Source organism: Phalacrocorax carbo, chromosome 12 (assembly GCF_963921805.1).
Source record: "Phalacrocorax carbo chromosome 12, bPhaCar2.1, whole genome shotgun sequence".
Lineage (NCBI taxonomy): Eukaryota > Metazoa > Chordata > Aves > Suliformes > Phalacrocoracidae > Phalacrocorax > Phalacrocorax carbo.
In genome coordinates, this window is record NC_087524.1 from 9922498 (window position 1) to 9949152 (window position 26655).

Sequence of the window (26655 nt, forward strand, 5' to 3'; positions counted from 1 at the left end):
AACCAGGTGTGGAAATGGGAGTTACAGCTTTTTCTGCCTTTCTGCATGAAATATCCCTCACTGGTGTAGGAAAAGGGAGGAGAGGACATCTTTATGGAGAGTTTGCTTATCAACAGGCTAGATAATAAACCTCATGCTGCACGCTGTACTTAGTAGTGATACAGGATTAAATCTTCTCTCTGATGCATGTGTAGGAGAGGTTTGATAAAAAGGGACCTGTGGAGTCATGGTAATATCATCCCTGATGGGTCTCACCATCCAGAACAACCACCCTTTTGCAAACAGGATTCAGAGAAGCCCTAGTGTAAAATATTGCAGGGAATCCTAGTGTAAGAAAATGGTTGGGAAAGGCCCTTCGCACTGGAGGCCAGGCCTCCGGGACCAGCACAAAGCAGATCCGCGCTGAGGCCCTGGCTTGGATCCTGCACAAAGCACATGAAGGAGGGTGAGATGCTACTGAGCCCTCTCCTCCAGCAAAGCCCCCTCACCAGTGCTGGGCAGCCCACTGGCATGGCACTGACATACTGCTTCCTGAGAGAGTTCAGGCGTCTCCATTTCTGCACTGGGTTTTTCAGCACATGCCTCAAGATTCTCCCCTGGCCTGAAAGCCTGCAGAAGCTGTCATTTTCCTATCGCACTCCTGTCTCAGCAAATTACATTCTGCTACCCACAGCTCCTCAGAGCCTCATCAGAGCAGCAGTCTTAAAAAGGATTGAGGAGGCCTCATATGGAGGCAAACAGGTAGCTTTTGCCTGGGTGTCTGGGAGCAGAAGGCATGTGACACAGACCACAGGCAGCTGCAGAGATAGCGCTGCCAAGCTCTGGTACATGAGCACCTCTTGCATTCCCTCCTCCTAACTCAGAGACATCCTGCTGGCCTCAGCCTCGTTAAAACCATGCTTGAACAGTCACACTTTCATTTGAAGGGTGATTGTTCCCTCCTGCTACCAGACTGCTGAGATTAGCTTCATTACAGGATAATTCTGGAGAACTGTTTTTATGAAAGCAAAACCTGTAGCAGTCCTTCCTCTTTCGGCTGTTCTCAGCCTTGCTGCCCCGAGGTAAGGAAAACAAACAAACAAACCAAACGGCCAGAACCTAATAATCGTGTTTCTCTCTTTTATTTAAGGTAAAAAGGTTCCTGTCCATTTATCCATGGAAAATGGCCAGGAATATAAACCACTAGCCATGTTACCATGAAGAAAATGGAAGACTCGAATGAAATGGTCTGAAGACACAGTCTCTGCTGCCTGCTCTGCTCCATCCTCCCCAGGGAGAATAAATGTGCAGGGGTGTTTCTGAAGGACAGGACAATCCATTTAAACTACTGCTGCAAGTCCTGTCAAGAAGGCTTTTTTTATAACTACAGTTACCTTTTGATTCAAGAGCTGTGGTTGACTTGAGGATCTCCATCCAGTCTGGATCTTGTGCATGACCCTCCTCCCCAGCTCAGCACCGAGTCTTATGTTGTACTTCCCGTTGGTTGCAGAGCTCCTGCTGTCTGCAAGCAGACAGGCTCTTGTAATCCCAAGATCCTGCCTCTGATTCCTCCACCCCTTCCTTATCTCCCCCTTCCAAAGGAAATGAAGTATTTGGCCACCACCACCATTTGCATTGCAGGCATCTGAATAAATTAGTCATATTTGTTGCTCACCACCACTGTAGCGTGACTGAGGCACAATAGAAAAATACATTCTTAGCTGCATAAAACCTAGCCAGCATACCAGCGGAGTGGAAACTTACTTTTATACCATGTCTTCCAGTTTTTCCTATCCTCCCCCCATCCCCTCTCCCTTACTGCAGAAACCACGGCCCAAGACTGGTTCACCTGCAGACAAGAAGCTGTACTGGCAAAGTCCACTGTCTCCAGGAGGCTTCAGAAAGCTGTCCTCTGGACTTGTGCTTAGAGGAACAAGTGTTTTCCTGCTGGCTTTTGTTAAAGGGATTCCTTATGGATCCCATTGGTGTGTGCAATGGGAATGTGCACTGTGTACTCTTTTATCAGCGCAGACATGTTCCTGAGCATCTCGTGGAACGTGTCCACTGTCTTCCTGTAAACATCCCTGCGTAGCACAAAAGGACGGAAAAGGTTGAGAGGCTCAGCCCTCTGGAATATGACGGGGAAGCCCAGCTCTGCTGGTACCTTCCCATTGCCAATGAAGAAGTGGCAGAGCTTCTTCTCATGCAAACATTTCTCCAGGAATTTAAGCATGTCTTGTAGACGGGCCTCCAACTTCTCTGGGGCCCAGTCCTGACTGGGACGTGCCTGCAGGAGATGCAGCATCACTGTCTTCAGGTGGTAGTTGGTGAGCCCGCTCGGACCTGTGAGACTGCACTGCTTCCCATGGAGGAAGGAGAGGATCTGAAGGCAGCTGACATGGCAGGCATTAGCGGGCAGCGTTTTGGAGACCAGATGGATGAACCTCCTCTCATACACTGCGAAGGTGAGAAACCAGTGAGTGCTGGAGGGGAGGTCTGCTGCCAAGCTGCTCTGAGGGAAATGAGAGATGAAGTAAACGTCAGAGTTCTCGTACTGCACCACAGGGGTGAGGTTGAAGGCAATTGATTTCCCTGACCTAAATTTTATCTTCAGAGCTCCTGGTGAGTCCAGGAGGCTGAAGGAGAGGTCAAATTCGTACTTGTGGGAGATTCTGTTCCAGGCCTTGGTGACCGCAATCTGGAACCACTTCATGACTTGGTCAGCATCCAGATATTGAGTATTTTTGAAGCACAGGAGGTCTTCCATCTCACTGCTTGGCCTGGTAGTATTGGCTTGGCTATGGAGGAGGCACAGCATATCTTCCCCTAGTTTAGTCTTGTCACAGATGCAACCTGTCCCATGTTCATCTGCCCTGCATACTTTGATAGTGCCATAACCTTGTTCGTCTGGGGGAAAAGAGTCACCAGAGCACCAGGTCTGGGACTGGAAACGGTATGGCTCGGGGGGGGCAAAAGGCACTATCAGATCACAGACAAAAGGTTTACGCACTCTCCAATTCTCATACATGCTCCCCACACCCATGCAGTCCTCCACTTCCATGTCAGCATCCCGGTTACAAACACTCCTCAAGGCCTCCAGCAGGTCATCTGCAAAGCCTTCCACCATCTCCCGCATCCTGGCCATGTCTCCGGTAGTACCTAGGATGCGTTTCTCATAGAAGCTGGCCAAGACAGCCTTGTCAGGGAAGGCCACTCCTTTAAATGCTTTCCCAAGGACAGCCATGTCATCCTCTTCTCCTCCTGTGTCCTGCCAATTCCCTTCCTGGAAATCCTGCCTCCAGAGCTCGATCAGCAGGAAGATGACCATGGAAAGGGCAGTCCACATATCCCATCGGACCTTTTCCTCTTTGCTTTCCTCCACTACCTCTGCAGCCTTTTCCAGAGCCTTTTGTGTGGCTTCCTGGTCTGCGATTTCCTGCTCCAAACGCAACTGCTCCAGCCGAAGGCTCTCCTCCCGCTCCTTCATCTTCTGGATGATTTCTTCCGTGTTCTCGGGGACAGTGCCATTCTCTTTAGGGAAGAGGAGCGGGTGGTTGACAATAGCTGTAATCACCACTAGGCACACCCGGAAGATTCCCACGGGCATGGCAGTTCCTTCCCTAGAAGAGAAAGAAAGGCAGAATGACCCACAATTCAGATTATATTCTCTCAAGAAGAAAAATGAAAGAAACTCCCCACTTGAATAAAAGCTTTGGCATCCTTTCTAGCCCTGAAAAAACTGCTTGAGTCTAGAAGCTCCTAAGCACATGCCTGTTTCTGCAAGTTACCAACCAAGCTTCCCAAGGAGACTTTATCAGCAGATAGTGGGGATGAAAGTGTCCTCTTATCAAATTATCTTTGAAGAACAGAACTGTAAAGGCACTTGCTGCTGTCAACCCACTGTGATGCTGTTGGGGCAGTGTAGGAAGGCATGTCATTCCTCCTTCCTTTAAAGTTCTCAGGACAGAAAGGGAAAGAAGCAGGCAGGACCTCCCCAGATGTAAAAAAAGTAGGGCTGGAGATGACCACTGCTTTCCCTCGACATAAGGCTAATGTTGCAGACCTGGCAATGGCATAGGCAGGGCTGTCCTGGCCACCTTCCATGTTAAGCATGTCTGGGGACCCACATAGCCTGCTTGGATCAGAGCAATCTTCACTGTCAGTGCTGGTTATGTGCACCTGGGTGGGAACAAGCCTGAATGGTTTTGTGCTTCTAAGCAGGCACTAGAGGCAAAGCTTTTCCTGCCTTTCAGCACCATCAGGGCCAGGCTGTGGCAAACCCTCCCAGCCCCCAGGATGCCTCATGACTGCGGTCCCCGGAAAAAGGGCTGAGACAGAAAGATTGCTAAACAGGAAAGGGTGTCCTTTAACCCAGTGGTTTTAAAAACATCGCATTGTTTATTTTTGGCGCTTACTTCACTAATAATCTGTGGAAGACACTAGTAAACACCATGGCTTTGATCTAAGTCATCTTCCCCAAGCACCCCCTTAACAGTGGCGCTTGCAGCCAGCTCACTCCTTTCTGAGGCAATGTCAGTGTGGCTGTGAGGACACACCCTGGGTGTTGGTGTCACTGTGCTGGCCGCAGGCAGCCCTGTGCCAGCAACGGTCCTGCATGTCACCCCTTTGACAGGCCTTGGCATGACCAAGACTGCTATGGTGTTTTGGAGTTGCTTCGTGCAGTTACTGGCTCCGCTGCTCAGACTTAAAGCTTTCCACACCATGGGGCTCACGATGAAAGAATTTAATTCCCAGCTTTCTGGGACACGGTCCCATTGCTGGGGCATCCGCCTGGCCCTGACGAGGCCTCCCAGAGGTCTGGGCCTGAGGGTGCTCAGGCTAAAGTCTGGGTTGTTTCCTCCCAGGTGGCATTTGTGTTTCTGGAGGGCTAGCATTGCTGTCAAGATCCCAAGCGCCTGCTCAGGGCAGGACAATCTGAGGTTGTCACCCACTGCTGAGACATGGCAAGCTCACCAGTCCCTCTTTCTAGCAACATGACCCCTTCAGTCCTAGCACAGGGAGATCAGAAGGACAGGGCGGACAAGCAGGGGTATTTCTTCTTCCAGCTGGGACGTTTTAACGCAGTCCCTTTAATGCCTCAAAAGTATGTTTGCGAGAAAAGGATTTCTGTTACAGAAATAAAGCCTATCCTTAAAATACCTAATTAATCAACCAGAAAGAGTAATCTCATTCCCAACAAACTAATTCATCCTGCTGCGGGAATGAGGCTGTTTCCCAGAGAGCCCAGAGATGGTGAGGCACCGTGTGTGGACTGGGAGCAGATGGCTGCAATTTTTTCTCCCTGCAATAGCTCCTTCCTGGCCTGAACCAGCATGTTTTGGTACCACAGCAACCCTGCTGTCCCAGTGTCTGGCAGGAGGAGAACTTCTCTGGCAATCTCATTTATGCCTCCACAGGGCATGCAATAAAGACAGATCCATCCCAGTGGGCCTTGTTATCATCACTGCACAACAAACTGCTGGCTTTTGATTGCAGGAACCGAGATTTCCTCAGTGTGAGCACTAACTGCACATGGGAACTGCATCCATCGGCCTGTAATTAGCTTTGCTTACAGGAGGGCTGGGACCAGAAAAACAAGGGAACGGAGCAGGATTGAGATGAATTGTCCAAGCCGCAAGAAAATTCACACGGTGCTCAGGATAACGCTAAGTGCCCCTCCCTGTGCAACATTTACTAACTACCCTTTTTTAACATCTTATGTACATGCATAGATGCATGTCCTTACACAGACATTGCTCTGGAGACGGTTTGCTGGCTTTTCTTGTCCTTTTTACATTAATTCTTTAATTCATTAGGCAATGAATTAAACCTGAATTAATGCCCAAAGATGGGTGCTCCAGTTAATCTGTGAGCTCAATGCCTGGCCACATTTTAAAAATAAACTGGGGTTGCACTGAATTGCAAAGAGCTTTATCAGTTTGCCGGGGCAGGGCAGGAAGTGCTGGTGAGTTCCTTTCCTTAGTGCTACGCTCTGGCAGACTACATGTGCTTTCCAAGCTTAAAAATAACATGGCCAAGGGCCAGGTGCCTCCTCTTGCAGTCTTGATCAGGACAACATTGCTGCTCTACCCTCCTAGACCTCTGTCCCTGCGGGTGAGATGTTTTACTGTTACCAGATTACTTCTTAGATGCATAAGGCTGAAAGAAGTCAGCTTCCGTAGGATCTTCTTGTACCCTGCAAGACTCTCCCATGCCCAGCTGCTCACGGGCATGCTGTTTCCAGAGGTTACCTGTCCCAAAGCTCTTGCTGGTCCCAAGTCCATCACTAGCCGGCTCAGCTGAATTTGTTCCAACTCACGCTGGCAGTCTAAGCTACCCCAGCTGATTTTGCAGAAGCAGATTAGGAAGCATGCACACAGCCTTCTCCCCCAGCAAACTCTACAGGCATCAGCCTCTGGAAAAGAGTCAGGATGAAAACTGGAAGTGACAACATCACGTGAATCTGCAAGAGGCATGTCTGTTTTCAGTCTGAACAACGGAAGTTTTACTGGTCAAAACTGCCCTTTTGCTACTGTAACTATCCACACCAGAAAATGAAGGAAAACATTAACCCCACTTAAGGCTTAAGGATAACCATTCTCTGACCAAAGTCAGTGGAGCCTGGCCTTGACAGTAGCAAGGATGGTAAGGGCAGAGCGTTCCCACACCTCATCAGACACAGCTTTCCTGGCTAATATGGAAAGTCTAAATAATACAGGTGAAACCAGTAGCACTGCCTGCTAGGGCGGTCCAGCCTTCCCCATAACAAAGGCCGCTCTTTTCCCCTTGCTTTTAACTTTAGCCGAAGCAATTTAAGTCTGATAAAAATATTTATGCCTCCTCTGGCTGAGACAGCTTTTGTGTGGGGAAGAAGGAGAGTCCAAATGTTTCCAAGCTGGAGACTAAGAAAAAGAAACATCATTGTTTCATCTCTGCATCCAATTTAGCAACATTTCAAACGCGAGGAAAAAAAAAGTATTCATGAGTTTTTAAGCAGCAAGTTCCCAAAGTGATCTTCAACCCTTCAATGCTTTCCAAATTTCTGGCCCAGCTATTTTTTTTCCCATTCAAAACACAGACAATGACCAGGCTTGGTGACAGGCTTACATCTACCTACTTTCTGCTGACCCTCTTGCAGCAGGTCCCAGGGCTCCAAAGACCAAGAAGGAGCGCATTGCGGTCCTCACCACACTGCAGGCATGCCATGGGCGGCCAAGCCTGCCCTTGCCCTGCTCCTCAGGCTGGGGCGTTCCCAGGGTGAGAGAGCAGAGACCCCACCTCTTGTGCTCCCACGGGCACAAAGCAGGGAAAGGAGCAGTGAGGCTGAGGAAAGTCACTCAAGGAAGGGAGGAGGGCCGGGAGCAAGCAGGTACTTGGAGCCTCAACATCTCCATTCAAAGCTCCATCTCTGCTCACTGCCCAGCACATGATGCTGCTTGTTCAAACCTGCCTCTAGCACCAGAATTAGTTTCCTTCTGGGCTTTTCTGTGCACTCACTGCTTCAGTGACTGGGTACTTCACTGATCTTAAGGTGAACAACCCTGGGAAGTGAGGGGGCAGGCACCGTCCCACTCTCCAACTGGGGAGCGAGGGCTCAGAGAGATAAAAGCAGCTGATTGCTCTGCTGCACAATTAGAAACAATGATCAGCTGTACCCTGCAGCACTTGGTATGTTCAGAGCCTTCACCAAGAGCACCTGCAGCCCTCCACCCACAGCTTCCAGGCAAGTTAGGCCTCATCCTTTCAAGCCTGCAGCAGCTTCCCCAGCTGGAGGATCCTGATCAGCCCCACAGCAGGTCCTGGATAACATGGGGAACCCCACAAGGCAAAGGGGAAAGATAACACTGCTATCATGCAGTTCAGGTTGGTGCCATGAAGCCACACGCAGAAGGAGACAAGCTCTCACACTAAGCTGATCTGAAAGCCCTTTGTGACTCAATTCAGTAATGTTTGGTTCACCTGCTCACCTGGACCACGGTTACAGGTAGCATGTTGCAAGGAAAGGGAAGAAGCACATGAAGCTCACAGGTACATAAAGCCTTCACACAGCCAGGCAGTGGCTTGCCTAAGGTGAAATCATGGCTAGAGAGCACCCTCCGCAAGGGCACTCTGAGAGCTAGCTGAAATCCTCTTACATACACGTCACAAAACCCAAGTGGTGAGTGTGCCCGGAGAGGCTTGCCCCAAAACTGCCACTGGAAAAGACTCTTCTCCTTTGCCACATTGGGAAGCACCAGCCATGCCAAAGGCTGGAGAATAAATGGGCTGGAGCTCTGAAAATGGTCCCTGAAGTGAGACCTGACTCGCCAGCCATGCTCAGCCCCTTGTCATTGAAGCAAAGGCAAAGCTGCGGCTCCTCACCGGCACAAATGCGGCCCCCTAAGCCAAGAAACTGGTGCTGAGCTCTGCAAACCAGCACTTGCTGTGCCTGCATCTCTGCAGTATCTATCTCCGCACCACCTGCGGTACCCAGGAGCTGCACCAGCGGCCTTGAAGGAAGATCATCTGCAGAAACTATTGCAAGACAATACAAAAATAGCCATCATACTGTTTCGTGACTGTAGCCAGTCCTGAAGATGAAGAGTGCGTGCTAGTGCAAGCAGATTTGCTTAGTGGTGTTTTATGTGGCATGGGGGCAGAGCTCAGGTCTACCTTCAGCTTCTGCTTTGAAGACCTGCTCACCTGGGAGCATCACAGAGCTCATCTGGTGTTCCTGTGGGCCGACCTGGGACAGCCACTGCCCTGTGGCAGTGTGTGCTCCCCACCTTCCCACCAGCCACCCTTCCATAGGGGATTTCCCTGCATGACCAACAAAGTCCTTCGTAGAGATGATGATGCTCAAAGCCATAACTACATCCCATCCCTTCCAACTAAAATGTGATCAACTTCTGATGTTCCCAAGCCTCCCTCGCACCCTTTTCCACAGCAGCTTCAGACCGTTTTGCCTTCTGCTGAGTCTGGCAAAGGAAAAGAGAGAGAGTTAAACAGCCACTTGCAACTTGCATCTGTGGGATGCTCATGTGCTCTGAGCCCAGATAACCCTCCATCTTCTTTGAAGACATAGGAGAATATTTCCCTTTCATTAACAGTCTCTTTCTTTCCCCAAGAGTTCCTCATACGGCTATATTTTTTCCACCTTTTTATTCCCCTAAATTTTGAATCACGGGAAGCAAAACAGGCTCTGGCTGGTTTCATCAATAAACCTGATAGGACTGACCTGAAGCTTTGATTCTTAAATTAGAAAAACCCAAGTCAAGGCACTGAATGCCATTCAGTAATGCACTGGAATATGCCAAGATGTCATTTACAACACACTCGATTGCTTCCTGCGATTTGGCTGACACAAAAGGCAGTGAATAGGTGTCTGTCACATTGTGTTTTGCTTTGGTAGGCTGCAAGAAAAGAGGCGATTCAAAGAGATGATAGAAACTACAGCTGGTTGGGAGATTTTTTCATTGAAAGCTGCCAAGTTTTGAAAACAGAACTTTCATGGAAACAAATATGATTTCTGAGACTCTTTTTGTGAAGGTTCTTGAGGTCTGGAGAGGACTCTGTTGCTGGGCATTTGTTGTTCAAATTTTGCCTCTTTTGCACTGAGAAGAATGAGAGAATTTTCAGGTTTTAATTTTATATGCACACACTTAAAAAACAGAGCACATGTCTATGCTCTTATAGTCTGACCACTTACTTGGAGTGACAGAAACTTCTGTTGAAGGCTCTCCTCAAAGTTCAGGAGGCATTAACAGTAATCTAAGCTTTGGTCTCCTTCCCAGCCCCCGAAGTTGCTGCCCTCATCACTTGGCTGCTTTCAGGTCAATGCTCACTCTGCTCTGCACGTTTGACCCAGGCTTTCACAGGACTTGAGGAATTGGTTTTGGCAGGACTTCAGTCAAACTTGTCTTGTTCTTGCGACCATTTTCACTGAGGTATTTTCTGGGGTGGGCAGGGGAGGAGTCACATTTTGGTGAAGAATTTCAGACCAGAAGTGAGTGAAGTTTCCTCCCAGGTCAACAACACGTTTGTTGGGGCCTGCGGGTTATACAGCACCATGGTGTGATGGATACTGCCAGCTAAGCCAGCTCCTAGAAAACATCAAGCCGAAGCACTGCATCTCAGAACATGAGTTTCCATGTTCACTTGAGTCAGCAAGGTGGGGCTGCGGCATCAGGTGGTGCTGGAGAGGCAATGGACCCTCAGGGAGGCTGGAGGGCCCTTATAGCCAAGGCAACTGCTCAGAGCCCACATACTGACACACACCCCAGGGTGACTAAGGGTTTATTGCACCAGTCTACCCTTCCCACCCCACTGCATATGCACTAGCGCATGTGATCCTGCCTCCTTTGACCTGGCGCAGACGGCAAGAGCCCAGAGCCTCAGATAAGGATCCTCAGTTGGTTTCTACCCTCCACGACGAAGACCCCACTGCTGCAGTAAGAACACGTCCCCAGAACTGCACAGAGCCACAAAGATCCCCCACTTCCTGCTCCACCATCAGCTTTGACAGCACCCTGCACAGCCCACCCAGAGGTGAAGCAGCACGGGGCAGCCAGGAGAGGCTCCTGCTCTCCCATCTCTAGAGCACACAGTCAGCTGCAGCACACACAGCCCAGCCAGGAAAATTGGGAGCCACAAAAACGCAATACGGAGGCTGAGTGGCACCAACTTGGGCTGATCTTTCCACCCCTATGAATTAAGCTTGCGTGCCGGATGTTGGTGTGATGAGCTACTGACAGGAACAGGACAGTTCCAGCCACCGCACCTATAACTCATGCTCTGAGTTGTCGTCCTGAGCATTAAATTAGCGCGACAAAGTACCACATTTCAGCTGCCAACACAGTTGCAGCTGATTCAACACAGACTAGTGGGATCAGGCTCTGTCTCTGTCTCTCTACCAAAGCCACCAGTGGAAAGGACCAAATGCACCAACACATGAGGTGCAGACACCTGGAGACTGGTACCGCAACCATGTCTACCACCAGAACAAGCCAGCTGGCCTGCTCAGGACTACACAAGACAGGTATGGCAGAGCAACTGCCTTCCAAAACATGCCTGGAAGCCCCACCCCAGATTAGCTGCTTGACCATAGGACAGCAGTTGGGCCACTTGCCTGATAACTATTGTTTTGCTGTTTGACTGAGAACACATTAGCCTTTTGTAACATCCGTGGACACCCTGTCCAGAGCCTGCTGTAGTGCCAACGGGGTCAGTCGCGCAGCCCGAGTCGGACATCCTGCCCAACAGGTCTGCTGTGGACTTTCGGAAGCAATATTTTCCTCCCGGGGTCACCAGATCAGGTATTTCCAAGGAAATTATGATGCTCATCCTGTGTACAGGACTAGGTAGCCCTCCCTTCCCATGGACAGGCAGATTTGGGGTAGATAAGCATGCAAGCGGCACTGACATTGTTCTAGAGGCAGACACTACTGTGCGGCCCCAGGTCCAAGTGAGGAGTGATTTCGCCAGCATCTCTCAAAGCAGAGGAGTGCTTGACTTGCCCTGGGAAGGACAGGGAGCCTTTCTCATATGTCTTCCAGTCATTCACTACTTTTTCCATCAGAAAGCTTTCTCTCATGCCTCATTAACTCTTTCTTGCTGCAGTTTGAACCCCTAATCTTCCAGTGGCTGCTGTGGGTAAAATTAGGACAGATTGTTTCTTTTCTTCTTGCAGTAGCACTCAAGATGTTCAGACGTCCTCCCTTCCTGCCCCAACTTTCTCTGCTCACATATGCATTTGTAAGCTGTTGCCATAAGATCCCATAGCCCTCCTTCCCCCAAAGCCTAGACAATCCACAGTTCTCTTTCTGGCTCAGAAGGAGCTATTTGCCTTCTAGGGCTCTTTTCCAAAACCCAAAGAGATGTGGTACCTGTTAGATTTTCAGTTTCATCAGCAAGTAGGGGATTTATCTGGATATTTCTAAGTCACTATTCCTCAGTGCATACAGGTATCACACCACTGACCAGAACATGATTCTGGCCCCCTCTTCCTGCCCCAGAAGCCAGCAGCCACCATCAAGGACAGCTTTAATATCTGCTAAATAAATGCAGAACCGTGTCATGCCCCCAAAGGACTCACCATTTACTCACTGTAAGGCTGGACCAAAGAGGGGGTGCCCATGGAGACCAGGAGACAAAGCTAACAGCATGAGGAGTGTGTTACTCAGCATCCTGCCCATTGCCTGAACATGCTGTTTTGCTTTTTGACCGTGCAAGCCAGCTCAGCTTTTGTCAGCAAGCGGCACATGAGCAGTCTGCGCAGTGCCTCGGGTTCCCCCTGCTATGGCCGAGAAGGGGTTTTACAAATTGGAACATAGTGCTGGCTGTGAGGGAGGCAGGAGGGGAAAGGTAGGAACTGTGCATGTGGCTCCCACCCACATACTGAGCTGTTGTGGTAGGATCCCAGCCAGGAACAGCTTGGCTTTTTAAGCCAAATGAATTTTGCCTATTAACTGTGAGGAAAAAAATTGGAGTAGACTGTACTTTTGTGAGGATTTTTTTTTTTTTTTTTAGGAGGAAGACACACACCAAGAAATAAAAAAAGAAGGTTGGCTTACAACCTCACTAGCTCGCTCCCCCTCAAGCTCAATGCGATGGGAGCCTGGGCAATAGCCGGTCATTCCCTTGCACAATCTTTCACCAGCACAGACGGACACAAACCCCCTGCTGCTTTACTGAAAGCCTGATAGTGTCAACCACAGTGTATGGAGCAATGTCACTGCACAAATGCTCTCTGGCCTCCATCTGGTGCTCACGCTGGGACCCGCTCTGGCTGTCACCCTCCCAGCCACATGACCTCCCCTCGCATGTGCGGGCAGCCACGGCTCATTGATCCGATCTGGCAGTCACCTCAGGGAAAGGTGGTGAGGATACAAAAAAGGTTCAATTGCCAAGATGTTTGTTTAAATCTACTCTCCTTTTCCCCACTTAATTCTCAACAAGGTGGAGAAAATCACACCAGTGTTGCTAAAACAGGCAGTGGTTACTGTGACTCTCCTCATCGTAGAATAAGCATATGCCCTACATCGCTACGCATCCATCTTAACTGCATATTGTACATCTATTTAAACAAGTGCTTTGGTATTAAAAGGGTTGGTGGAAACACTATTAGAAATTTGATTTCCCAGCACGGACACACCACTCCAGCACATCTAGGAAGAAAACATATGGATATTGGCACAGCTCAGATATGACTCGCAGAATGATTATGTTTTACATGTGAAACTATGAAGTCCTGTCTCAGTGACGTAACAGCGAGCACTTATATATTACAGACAGCAGAAAGCACAGTAGTTGCCAGACGCTTCCGCACTGCAATGCTGAACAAAACCACAGCAAAAAGGAATTGTCATTGCAGGCTGGGAATTTGGGTGATCTGAGATCTACTCCATCACAGTCTTGCCTCAGTGACAAAGTCACACTCCTATGTCAGGACACCTGCAGGCCCAAGTATCTACTTAAACAGGACTCAGAAAGAAACACTGGATGGGATTGGCGGTTTGTGTGATATTGGACTATTGTTTTGCTAACTAGTTACAGCTGTTTTATTCAAACAGTTGGGGAGGAACAATATTTAAAAGCTGGCTGTTGTAGCCAAAACATCACCACAGAAATGAAAAGCAATGCTTTATTCCATTGCCCAAAATCCCAGCTTCTTTATAAAAACACATTGTAGTTCCTTAAATAAATTAAAAGAAAAAAAAACCCAAAACACAGACTGTGAAAGCCCCTGCAGGGATGGGTAGAGGGTGCGGAAGGAGGAGAGAAGAAAGAGCACTTTTCCTGCAGTGCCTCATTTCCTTGACTCTCACTAGGATGACTCCCTGATCTAAGCAGAGGCACCCTACATTGCACACCAGCGTCTGCAGGAAGAATCAGGCCCTCTTACTTCATTACCTGGTGGCTCCAGAAAAGAGCAGGGGAAACAACACAAATGCTTTGGGAAGCAGTAAGCCCAGTCTTGGCTCGCTAGTCATAAACCTAAAAACTGCCAAGAGACACGCACGCACACAAATATGTTGGCTGCAGAGTACTGCTGGCTAACCCTGCTTTTCAAAATGAGTTTGAATAAATAAAAATCAGAAGAAAAAAGCAAGGCCATACAAGAAAACAAACTGCCCTACTTCCGTACAATATCCCCATGAAGCTCATCCTTTCAGCGCCCGTGGCCACCAACTCAGAGCCATTTTCACCCAAGGGAACGACTCAGACACCAGCCTATTGCCACATGCACCCATATTTAATAATTTTCACGTGCTCTTTACTCAGTCCCCTCTGCTTACCAACAAAAGAAAATATCTTTAAGCTCTTTCTTTCCCTGAAGAGTTTGTAAACTGAATGCTTGGAAGAAAAAAACTCTGAAAAGACTCCATGGGATAAGAGCGATGTTAACATGCACTGCTGTAGCAAAAGTACCAAACACAAGTTAAGGCCGTGAAGCCACGTGGTTTTCATTTGGGATGTGTGGGGTGAACACATATGCTTGCTTCCTTTATAATATAGGCACAACAAAGGAAGGCTTTGTTTGAAAGCCAAGGGACAGCCTCTCCACACACTTAAAGGCTGAGTTACAACGTAATGGGAACTGTGAGTCATAGCTGTGGGGCCCCTGCTCATAGGCACAAAAATCCCCTCTGCTGCAGCAAGCAAGGAGCTTAGCTTAGCAAGGGGAAAAGACAGCTTCCAGTTCTGCATGGGAGACTGAAAGTGTCCAGGACTAGCAGCAAATACAAGGCTGAGCTGAGAGCACGTGCTGTGGATGACTTATAACGCAAACACGTCCCTTTCAGTCGACATTTCTTCCCGTAACTCCTTCAGAGCTTGAGATCATAAAACCCTGCACTCGCTCCAAGAGCATGAAGCAGCTATGGCTTAACAGGGAGGTGGGATGGATGTCAGCCAAGCACCTTCAGACTGTCTTCTGACTTTGGCTGCAGAAGAGTGTGGCCATGATACTTAAACAGAGCATAGCCAGCTTGCTAGGTAGGTCTGCAGTAGAGCTCTATGTCCTTAAGTCACCTAGTGTGCCAGATAATTTATGTCACTGTGTGATACAGTAGGTGAGGGTCAGCTGATGGATTCCAGCTACCCAAAATACAGATACCCATCTCATCCTTGCCTCTACTAGCCTGGGAGAAAAAGATAAGGGTCTTCTTCAGTTATCCTGAATGGGTTGCAACCTGCAGTGCAGAATTGGCTGTGCTGCAAAAAACCCAAGTGTTTTCTCTCATCTTTCCAACAGTCCCAAGGTATTTGGTTGCTAAATTTCCACAGTCTTTTAGAAGTCAAACTCTCATCTGAAACCAGTGGCAGTCAGGTACCAGAACATCCAGGAGGAAATAGCTTAGAATCTAAGCATTTTGGGAGCAGATCCACACACAGGCCCCTCTGGGAAGCACTATACTGTGAACATCAAGTGTCACAGTTTAAGCTTGAAAATGTCTCCTTAGGTCCATCTCTGGTATGAATTAACATTCTACAAGCTCTTAAAAATTAGGGGAAAAAAAGAAATCTGAAAGAGTAATACATTCTTCCCCCCTCCAACTACATGCATGGCCTTCACTGCATCTGGATGGTTTCTGGCAAGTCTTGGTCTACTTTGTTCTGAAAAGCTTCCAGCAAATCTCCATCTCTGCCTCCAAAGGCAGTCTAGACTACTGCTTAACTACTTCTACCTGTAGGAAAGTCTCCTTATCACTGCATGTGTTTTCTCCAAAACAAGCTGTAAGCCTTGCTGGGATTCTGGGACATACAGGCAGTATCTTGTGTTAGGGAGCTACTTCCCTCCCTGCGGGCAGCGTGGGAACTGTTTGTTCCCACTCCTCAGCAGGTGCTCACCAAGCATCACCGAATCCTCTGCGATTTGGAAGAACTGAAAGCAAGGCACTCTGAAGCTGATCGTCATTGTTTTCCTTTGGGTTTGGCCACAAACTCCATCTTTTCAATTGACAGCACCCACCATCCCTTGAGGCAACACAGAGAAAGATGCAGCTGGTTACACAGGTGGCTCAGCTGATGCCTTATAGCTAATGTCACTTCTGCTCAGGCGCAAGAACCTCCTCTACGTGCTCTTCTCCCTGGTTTTGAAAGTGAAGGAACAGTACAGTTTCCTTTGCCAGGCAACAGAAATAACCATATGAGTGGGAGACTGTGCCTAACAGGGCTTAAATTCTGCAACAGTTGGCCTCAATGGTCCTCATCCTTGCCAATACCATGCTTGGTTTTTCCAAGCCACATGCATGGCAGTGGGGTGCATCAGATGTTTCCCTGTAAATGCTGAAAAAGCATCTCTACCTTGAGGCAAATATCACTGATATGAATAACGTGCTAGTTCAGCCAGAAAAACCTGCATCTGGAAGAGGGATAATAATGAAAGACAGTGGGGGGAAAGTAAAAAGAGAAAGAGCTTCATGTACACACAGGAGGATGGCAACGGGCCAGCTCTCACAGCTTTGGGGCTGGCTGGAGGAGCATGCCAGGGAATGCTGTGAGCTGAGCTTTGCTACAGCAGAGCAGCCGTTTGAACTGACTGGGATTGGAAGAAGGGGACAGACACCACCCATCACAGATGCAGATCCAGAGTAAATAAGAAAAAAATCACATGGAGCACATGAAGTAACAGGTACTCAGAGCTGAGGCAGGACATTGTGGCAGCCAGGACTGCTGCCCTGGCAGCTCCCTCTGCCATCAGCTCCTGTTCTTCCCTTCCCACCACTGCTACCTGCAGAGCCTCCTGTCACATGCTCGCAGAGATGTCTGGATTTCACCCAGTAGTTCTGCTCTCAGTGGGTTTTTCAGCGGTTTTCATACAAATGTTAAAACTCTACAAATTTCTGGCTTGTAAAAGCCACCATTTCCCTTCAATTGGCTGCCTCTGCTGTCACCTCTGACCGTCAGGAGGTTATCTAGGCACTTCCAGACCTTTGCTCTCCCTCTAACACCTGGACGAAGGGGGATCTAGTGCTTACCCAATCCGGGTAAGGTACCTCTGGGAAGTTCTCCCGCATAGCGGCAAACGCAGCAGTAGCTGCTGTCAGCAAAGCTTGGACCAGTTGGTTTCCTTCTGCCATCACTCTCTGACTAGACCCCAACTGTACGAAGCAGTCAGATAAAAGCAATTTTCTACTGAACGCAAAAAGAGAGAGGCTTTTAACACTGATCTTCCAAATTGAAGCCATTTCCAAATTAAACCTTCACAATATTTCTACTTGTGCTTTGCAAGTGCTGTCTGACCCTCACTGTTGGGAACGCTTACTAAAATATGAGCCGCACCACTTTCCTTCAGGCATTTCTGCTGAAAGGCTCAAGATCTCCTAGTGAGAGCCCATCAAGAAGCTTTTTTAAATCACACCAAATCTGGAAGGAAGAATGACCCCTGAAGCACTTACCTGCTACACGACTTTACAGGTGCTCATTAAACTTCACATTACTACTATCACTGTGATGCAGAGAAGACTATATTCAGTCACCCACCACTGAAGCACAGCCAGGAAGTCTGCAAAACACAAAGAGAACAAATGAGGAAGTTCAGGCAGAAGATGGGTACATAATGAAGTTATCTAAATTACAGATTGATTACAGGAGAGATTAACTCATCCCCTTACCTAATAAAATGATCATAAAAGCTCAAGAGACAAGAAATAATCAGCTTTGAAGTGATCAGGGAAGAGTTAAAATGCTGCTTCTCCCAGGGGAAAGCATGCAAATCACATCATGGGTCTGTCAATGCTGCAAACACACCAGCAAGCGAGAACCTCCCTCCTCTGACTCCACCCTCACCCACCAGCCCTCTCCTTTTAAAATGGATTAGGGTCAAATTAGCAGCTGCATAAGTGCAAGGGCTGGGACAGTTTTGTCTGGGATTGGTTTTTCTCAGAAAAGGCATATAGCTGCTATAAGAAGCTAGAGTGATGTAGAAACGTGTGCTGGGGGACCTGGGTTTAAAGAGCTATCGTGAGAAACACAAAACGCAGGAGAAGAGGCAGGAAATAAGCCTATGAGCACAGAGGAAGATATGAAACACATAACCACAACAGATAACTACCATATTTTAGGAGGGAGAAGTTAAGAAATTTTAGGTGAAACAGGAAACAAAGCGAAGTCCTCCGAGCAGAAGCAGGAGTGAGGGCCCGACAAGCTCACTGCAGGCAGATAAAGGAGATGTAACCCAGCTGTGCACGAGTGGACTGGGGAATAGGAATCCATCACCCTCGTTACCAGCCACGATCACCACTTCAAACCCTCTGTCTTGATCCAAAGGATGATAAAACCATAAATAGCCCTTCTGTGGGCTGAGCTGGACTTTGAATCTGGGTCCTTTAAGGGCTCCGTATTGGGTTGACACGTCCTTGCTCTCCTGAACCCCTTCAATTCAGCAGCCGTTGGGGAGGGGATGGCTCAACCCTCCCTCCTCCCACGTACCTGCTCTGACCAGACCGTGCGTACAGTTTCACTTCTCCGTTTCTGTCTTCAACTGCGAGGCCAAATCAGGCAAACGGGCTCTGCCCTGACCTCCCAGCGACTCGCAGCCCTGCAGGGCTCCTTGTGTCTCTGCTCAACCAGCACCACAACCCTACCAGCCGCAGCGCAGACTGCCAAGCACAGGAGCAAGACACCCCAATCCCAAAAGGGCTGGATCTGCACTGTAATATCCCAGTGGGTGTTTGTTACCCCCAGGGCCTGCAATGCCTTGTTGCGTGGTGGCTTAGGGCCAGTTAGGTACAGCAGGCGCTTCTACTTGGAGGAAAGGAGCTATGAAGTGCTGTGCAGGAACTGCTGCTATGGGACTTAGGTGCTCTCACTTGTTAAAATAATTTTTAAATCCCAAAAGACAGAGTTTAAGTCAGGGTTTCCCTCTGCTATGTGTGTACAGATGTTGGAGAGACCTTGATTGAAGTTTAGGGGATTGTCTAAGGTCACTATAAGAAGGTCCCTCTCAGCAGTGGGTGGGTCTGTGCTGCATCCTCACAAACCTCCTCTCACTCCTCAGAGGCAGTCCAAGCAACAGAGCACAGTGTTTGTTGTGGGTCAGCCCCATACAAGGGCCTCCTCTCCATACCAGAAATCAAACCCACCCCTGCTCCAGTGCAGCTCAGCAGCTAGTCTGGCCTTGAGGTCATGGCAGTAAAACCTGTTTGTTTTGCTGAACCACCTGTGAAGGTTGACTCAGCCAACTCTGCATGGCCCACGTGCGCATGGAAATCAAAATAGGCTAAAAAAAAGGAGCCCTGTTGCAGCTGCACCCCTGGGCCAGCTCTCTGCCCCTTGAGCTGCTCGAAGCTTGGCTACCTGCCTCCCTTCCTATTGCTCACGCTGAGGGGTGAATGGGCAGAAGGTTTTGCTTACACAGCTGAGCCCACATCCCTGCAAAAACTGGAATTCATGGTCAGGCACACGATGATGCCGCACAGCGCACACCCTGGCCACACTCCCTCCCTTCCTCCAGCCTGCAAACCAGAGTCTCTACCTCTTTCCGCCACCTAGCAATTACGTGTGCTGATGGAAAGTATGCTGCCTGGCAGCAAACCTGCTTTTTCCCTGTGTAAATGTATTATAATAACACTTGGGAGAGAAAGAGCTGGCCCGCCCAACAGCCCATTTTGAAAGGGATCTGCGGGAACAAGCCAGGAGCTTTCTTCCAGCTCCCTTCTCCATTGCACCATTGCTATGACCACAGTTGCGATCCTGTGGAGCAGAGCATGCAGGACAGGACAGCATGGGACAGCAGGCAGACTCATGCAGACTCTTCATGGAGTTCATGTACTTTACCAGTGCTCACCAGAACAACTGCTTCTTAATGTTGATAGAGGATAGAGATAGAGTCTTGTTCATAGAGGCTGAATTTAGGTTACATTTTCCCAGGACAGTTGTTTTAGACGGGATGCAGATCTGGCAGGAGAAAGCAATACAACTAGTAAAATAAACCACCCCTTTGGCCGCGTACCCACTGCACTCAGGGAACCGATTTAAGCTGTTGGGGAAAAAAAAAAAAAAGTACACCACAATACAATAATACAATCCACTAAGTGTGTTCCCTGATATCACACAATTTACATTAATTTATTTGCAGGCAAGCTCCAAGAGACTGAAACAACAGTCAGCAGGTAAACAGTCACAAAACCCAGCCTAAAATTGTCCTTATGAAAACCATACAGTTTTTGCTTAAAAAACAAACTCAGGAATTAGTTAGATCAGCTCATGGAACACCAGTTTTAGGTTTCTGTGGGTCGGATTCCCTCCCCCTGTTACTCATTGCCACGTAAGGAGGATCACAGGCACTGGCATCCCTCTGAGACCGCCGCGCTGCAGAGGCACGTGGGAGCCCTTACGGCCATGGAGAGAACCAATAAAACTAAAAGGGGAGCAGGACATGCAGCTTTGGTGGCCCTAGCCATCAGATGGCCTGAAACAAGCACTCAGGAAAAGCCAAGTCCCTCAGTCCCTGACCGGGGCTACTTAGTCTGACTTGTAAGGGGGGGGGGGAAGAAAAAATGCTGTTCTTCATGTCTTGCAATGCTCCAAGCAACAAGAAGAGGAAGACAGGTGGGGAGGGGCCACAGCCTGAGCTCTTGGTAAACGGATACAATGCCTTTGGTGTGCACAGGTGCAAACACAGATCACTGCATTCTGCACACCCAAGTCATGCAAAAAAAAAAGTGTCATCTGCCACCTGGGAGCCAAGCAGCCCTCAGGGCTGATCCCAGTGCTGGCACTGGCTCCCTGACCTTTGGCAAATCAGTTCACCTCTCTCCACATCTGTGGCAATCACATTTAATATGTGCATTTCCCATGTGGGAGCAGTGTGAAGCATCTATTGTGCTAACAACAAGATTGAAAAGAAGGCTTTACATTTCCATTCCTAATTTCCGTGCTCTACTTTTCCTCAAGAACTGAAGAAACCCCCTGTCAACTATATTAAGGAAAACTGGGACCAGTAGGTCTTAAAAGCAGATGTCTGTGAAGGTAGACAGAATCACTTTAGTCAGAGCTGCAAAAGAACATTATCATCATCATGAAACCAAGCTCAAAAACCTCACACAACAAACAATGCTGCACTACAGCCGCTCTCCTGCCCAAGCGCTGCTTGCCTGGCAGCTCACACCAAACGCTCATGCCTGAAGGAGATGCGCTGGTTATGGTTTAGGCCTATAGCACTCATTAAAAACACATTAATAGTAATGTTCGCTTAGAGGTGCTGTGGGAGCTCATCATTCCTGACCGCATAACAGGCACCAATAGCAACCTTTCCTATTTTCCTGAAGGATTTTAATGTGGCAGTTCCCAAGAGAACTGCTTCAGTGGGAGATTGCCAAGTTGAAGATGCAAAGGCGGCTAAAGGCTCTGGTTCTGCATGTCAGTTTTACAGCCCATGACTTCCAGTGTCCCAGTCCTGACTCACTCTGATCTGAGCTACAAATATGTACTGGATACCTTCAAAAAGATGCCTGCACACATGAACAGCAGCTCTACTAAAAACATCACTCCTTCTATCTGTGCTCGTTAGGGAGATACACTCCATCTCAGAAGAAAAGCAAATAAGTTTTGTAACAAGCAAAGCAAAGCCCGAGCACATAATCCCGAACGCGCAGCAAAGCTCAGTGCTGCATTCTGCACGGAGGGCACACGCCTGGGGTCACCGCTGGCCTAAGGACCCCCGTGCTGCCGGCAGCAGCAGCGGGAGGCGGCTGTGGGGTCTCTGTTCAGCAGGACTGGGTCCCGCAGGGGCTCCCCCCGCGCCCCGCTGAAGGCGGCCGCAGCCAGCGCTCCTGCAGCCCCCAGCGCCCCCGAAAGCCGGCTGCCTTCTGCTCCTGCGAGAGGAAAGGCGAAAGATGTGTAGAAGTTTCGGTGGGCTCAGCAATCTGCCCCAGGGCCTGTTCCGGCCCCAGGACCCAGCACCCACCGAGACGGGCCGCTTACGCACGGAGCGAGCACGAAGTGCATCAGTCGCTCCTAACGAGAGACCGAGGAGAGTCGCACCACCGGGACCTGTTGCAGGCAGGGACCGGCGCCGCCGCACCTACTCCTGCGCCTTCGCTCCCCGAAACCGCCGCGGCAACCGCGGGGGGCAGCGCGGGGGAGCGGGGCAGAGCCCACCCCGAGCCGCCCCCCGCCCCTGGCCTCGGCCTCCCGCAGTCCCGGACGAGACTTACCGGGCCGGGGCCGCCGCTCCCTGCGGGGCTCCGCGCGGGGCGGCAGGGTCGTGGCGGGGCGGCGGGGGCTCCCTGGCGGGGCGGCGGGGGCTCCCGGGGCGGCGGGGGCTCCCTGGCGGGGCGGCGGGGGCTCCCGGGGCGGCGGGGGCTCCCTGGCGGGGCGGCGGGGGCTCCCTGGCGGGGCGGTGGCTCCGCTGGGCGAGGTGCGGGCGAGTCCGCCCAGCCTGGCCGGACCGGGTTTCCTCTTCTCTTTGGGTGCTTTTTGTTTCTTTCTCTCCTCCTTCAAACCACCCCCGCCAGCCCTAGGAGCCGGGCCGTCCGCCGGCAGGCTGCGGTTTGCTCTCTGAGCTCCCTCCCGGCTCCCCCATTAGCTTCCCAGATGGTTTTGTGCTGAGGGCACAGGGGACGGAGAGGAAATGCGCTCATTTTGCTTCACGGATGTATTCCGACCTCCTGGTGGTCGTGCCTGAGAGTCAGGAAAGCAGCCGACACACGTAACCTCGCCTGTAGTTCTTATCAAAGCAAAGGAGCAGAGCCCGGGGCCGCCGACCCATTTTCCCGGCCGGAGCGGGCACAAGCAGAAACTTGCGACCCTGCCCACCATCCTTCGGAGGCAGAGAAGCGGCACTGCTTTCCTCGAAGGGGTGAGGGACCTGAGGCGCAGCAGGGTTAACTCAATCAATCCCGCTGCGAGGGATTTAAAAAGTGTTTCCAACACTGCCTTCATTCTACTGTTAAAGGGCATCTTCTTACAGATCTAGCAGAGAAATAAGTTTGCTCAAGAGCTATCACTTCCGCAAAGAAGCTTAAGGGCACCAGGTTTGAACAACAGCATAGTAGTAACATCTGTCTGATTTAGGGGAATTTTAGATCCCTTTATTGCACCCTTCCTCTTTCCACAGCATTGCAACAACTGTCTTATATTAACACTGGCATGGCATGTTCTACACTCTCCACCGCTGCTGCTTTGATTTTTGTTTTTTAAGCTCAGGTGGTGGACATGTGCTGCGGTGGGAGACAACCTGCACGTTATATTGCACTAAAATTTTGTGATATCGAGAGGGCACCAGGCAAACGTGGTGGTGCAGCTTGGCATTGAAGCTGTCTAGCTTGTGAGTGATAACTGGGACTGTTAAGCCAGCCCGTTCTTTGAATTTCCTGAAGTGCTTACTGAATTAAGTAACAGTTTTAATGTTACTCAAAGGGTTTGTGTTTGTAAATGTGTGTGTATGGTGATGTTTTTTTAGTGTCTGAACCAAGTTTATTCTGGTTTATTGGCAACCTGGGTATTAGTACATTCCTTTCTCATTATGCCATAATCTATGAAAATCATCTCTAGCAAAAGCAGTACTGGAGTCTCCCCACTTCGGCTCTGCAGGACTCAGCCTGTCTTGGTGCATTATTTATTTCCCCTGGGAACTTCACAGCAGCAGCAGAAGAGAAAACAGATCCTTCTCCAAGACCACAGGTATTCATCACCTAAGCCAGAAGAAAATGTCTGTATAAAGCCTGACAAGGTAGTAACTACTGATTCTGACCGTGTTTGTATATATACACACACACATTGGCAGTGTAAGTCGCTCTAGGTTACAGTGACTGTGATTTACATTCACCTGCAAAATCTCTCTGGGATACAGGTAGGTGAAGAGGGAAAAGGCCTGAACATTTTTCAAAGGAAGGCTCACATCCCAACAGATTATATTACATATCCGCCGCCCCATTCAGGATCCAATTTCTGTGCCACCTAAAATGGCATAAAATTATTACAACAATACAACACGTGTAAATGGAAAAGTCAAACCAAGACACGTTCATTTGATTTGTATTAATTTTTTTATGAAGTTCAGCAGTTTGAAAGAGGAGGGAAAGCTAGAAGTACATATCCTGACAACTCCAGCACATGATTCATTGTTTGAGCATTGCTGCACTGCAGAAGGCTTAGATGGTTATCTTGCTAAAGGTAGTAATTTATCTGATAATGAGCCAAGGTCCGCTAACTTTACCCAGACGCTGGGAAGGACCTGAAGCTGTGAGCAGTGGAGTAACAGTACCACAGTTCCTCACACACCGGGACATTGCCTGTGGCTCTGTCACGTGGCTGCTGCTGCAGCAGAAATTACATATAATCATATTATTTCTAAAATGGACTCAAAGATCCCATCAGCAGGAGCAGGACAAGAGCAAGATTTGGGCTGAGAGTTAAATTCTAGGTATCTTTCTCTGCTGCTTTCAGACATGTTAGAAGATTGAGGAATTATTTTATTCTTTCCACAAATAGTTCTAATCCATTACAAAGCTAAAAATATCTCCTTGAACTATTACAAGCAATAAATAAAAAAATCATCTTGCAAGATCTACAAAGAGAGAATAGGGATATGATAGGCCACAGGCAGGCAGCAGTGAAACAGCTTTTAGTACAGCTTCCAGCTGTCACCTTCACAAGGAGCACAGGAGATGGCTGCCAACCTGGAGCACACGGAAGGATCGCATTAACCCAGAGAAAGCAGGAATGATAATCTTGCTTGAGTCAGGCCTTGCTGGCGCCCTGCCTTTTATACTGCAAGGGTTTGTGTATGCCTAAAGGAGCCTGCAGCAGGACAGTATTCTGATAGGCACAGGTCAGAGTGACCCAGCAGAGGAGCTCGAGCAGACCACAGGGAGGAGTGAGGGACTCCCTTCCACCCATGAATATTTCACACCTCCTAGCTACCTTGCAAGGAAATGTGTAGGAGACGAGGTCACCTCCTCACAGCTCGCCATATGGTGTCCTCATCTACCCCCTCACACCTGACCTTATAAACATCTTAAATCTCTGTGATTTCTATAGCCTTCCCTGGGTATTAAGATATTTTTAATAGCCTCTTCCTCCCAGAGGACTCAAGCGTCAAGTAGTGAAAGATGCCAGGCAAATTTTCAGCTAGGGAAAGATTTGGTGGTGGAGAATTAAATGGCCAAACAATAAAATATGAGGGGAACAGGAATCAGAGCTTAGGGCCTGTGTTCTGCTGCTGGAACTGAAAGGCTGTTGGAGAGCACGGGGGGAAGTTGTTTCTCCTAATGAACACATTATGACTCTAGATGTATTTGAAAGTAATTTTTAAATACACCCAAATGTTCATGATTGGGAAGACAGCCACGGATCAGAACTGGTAAGCAGGTAATGGAAAGTATCCACGGGAAAAACCTGAGTGCTGTGCAGGGCCAAGTGTGTTTATGTTATCTTGTAGGCTTTTTTTGTAGCCTCTCTAGGGATCAATGATGCTGGGCAGTCAGGATGGGAGGGGTCACTTCTGCCAGACTCTTACCCCAAGTACATAGAAGGAAGAGTCCTCTCCCATGTCAAGCTGCAGGTCAGGTTGGTATGATAAACCATAATACTGGTGGTGGTAAGAGCCCGCAGTGGGCAGTGATGGTGATCCACAGTGTACAGCTTTCCTCCAGCAGTCTTGGAGAATCCCATGTTTGGCTTGGAGAAGGGAAGAAGAGAATAATTTTCTAACAAGCATGAGAGGCCATCATAATCCTAGTTGCAGAACTGGGAGGAAAAACTGGGATGGAAAACTATTCTGCAGTTTCAAACCTGCTGGCGAATGGCAAATTCAGCTTAGTTCCAGGATTATTTACTTAATTTGAGTTGCTTTCCATAATTGTCATCTTTTATTTTTTATGTAGAGCATGTAATTGTATGTTATACACAGACTGATTGGCAGCTTTAGCTTCTGTCTCAGAACTAACCGAGCTCTTTATTTGGGTGTTTCTATTAATCAAAACATTTCCATGATTAACTTTTTATGAAAATCGTAATGTTTCTTCCTCTTGAGATCATTGGCTCAACCCTAGTGCCAAACATGATCAAAGGTTACTGCTATTTGAGGTCTGTTGCGTGATCTTTATGAACAAAGTAGAAAGCCTCCATCCAATTTAAACTGAACAACTGTTCACATTATAAAACTATCATTTAGTTTGAAAATAACAGGAGAGGACATTCAAAAAGAATGTAGTAAAAATATCAGATAATTAAGTAATTGAGGACCGCATAGCGTTTCCTTGTCACTGGAGAAAAAGAAGTGTTTTTAATAAGCTCTTGTTCCTTTTAATACCACAAAACTGATGTAAGTCTGAGAAGGCAAACTGGCTTCCAGGGTACGTCACAGGACATCGGCCCACTGACAGTGTCTGCATCGTCACTGGTGTTCGAGGCCATGAGGTTGTGATGGATTTCTGTATTGCTGGGGAAATTGCAAGACTTGCAGATAGATAATTAATATTTATGTAACGTATTTGTAATAGACATAAAATAATATTCTAATATTAGTCAATTGTTAGACAAATTTTGCTTCCTTAGTGGTCATCTCCCATTCATGATGATATCTGAGTAAATTGAGCAAAATTGTATGTAAATACAAGACCTCATCCATGAACACACGGTCACCCAACTGTGATGTCTCCATGTATTAATTAACATTTGTAACACGTTTCTAAACCAAAAAAGCTTGTCAGGGCTGAAAAGAGCTGCTGTTTTGGGGGGGGCAGT

At 48.6% G+C, this 26655-nt stretch overlaps 1 protein-coding gene across 4 annotated transcripts; it reads right to left on the reverse strand.

The window, feature by feature from the left end:
• On the reverse strand, window positions 1-22769 carry ITPRIP (inositol 1,4,5-trisphosphate receptor interacting protein). Of its 4 annotated transcripts, none has more exons than XM_064464108.1 (4): window positions 22122-22769; window positions 17361-17467; window positions 9668-10061; window positions 1-3599 (listed from the first exon to the last, which is right to left on the reverse strand). In XM_064464108.1, the coding sequence occupies exon 4, from the start codon at window positions 3584-3586 to the stop codon at window positions 1937-1939; it is 1650 nt and encodes a 549-aa protein (XP_064320178.1). In that variant the 5' UTR covers window positions 3587-3599; window positions 9668-10061; window positions 17361-17467; window positions 22122-22769; the 3' UTR covers window positions 1-1936. The 4 variants fall into 4 exon arrangements, with proteins under 4 accessions (XP_064320178.1, XP_064320176.1, XP_064320175.1 ...); XM_064464106.1 differs by lacking the exon at window positions 9668-10061 and adding an exon at window positions 19751-19860 and having other exon boundaries at window positions 22122-22768; XM_064464105.1 differs by lacking the exon at window positions 9668-10061 and having other exon boundaries at window positions 22122-22768.
• Window positions 22770-26655: the final 3886 nt, after the last annotated feature.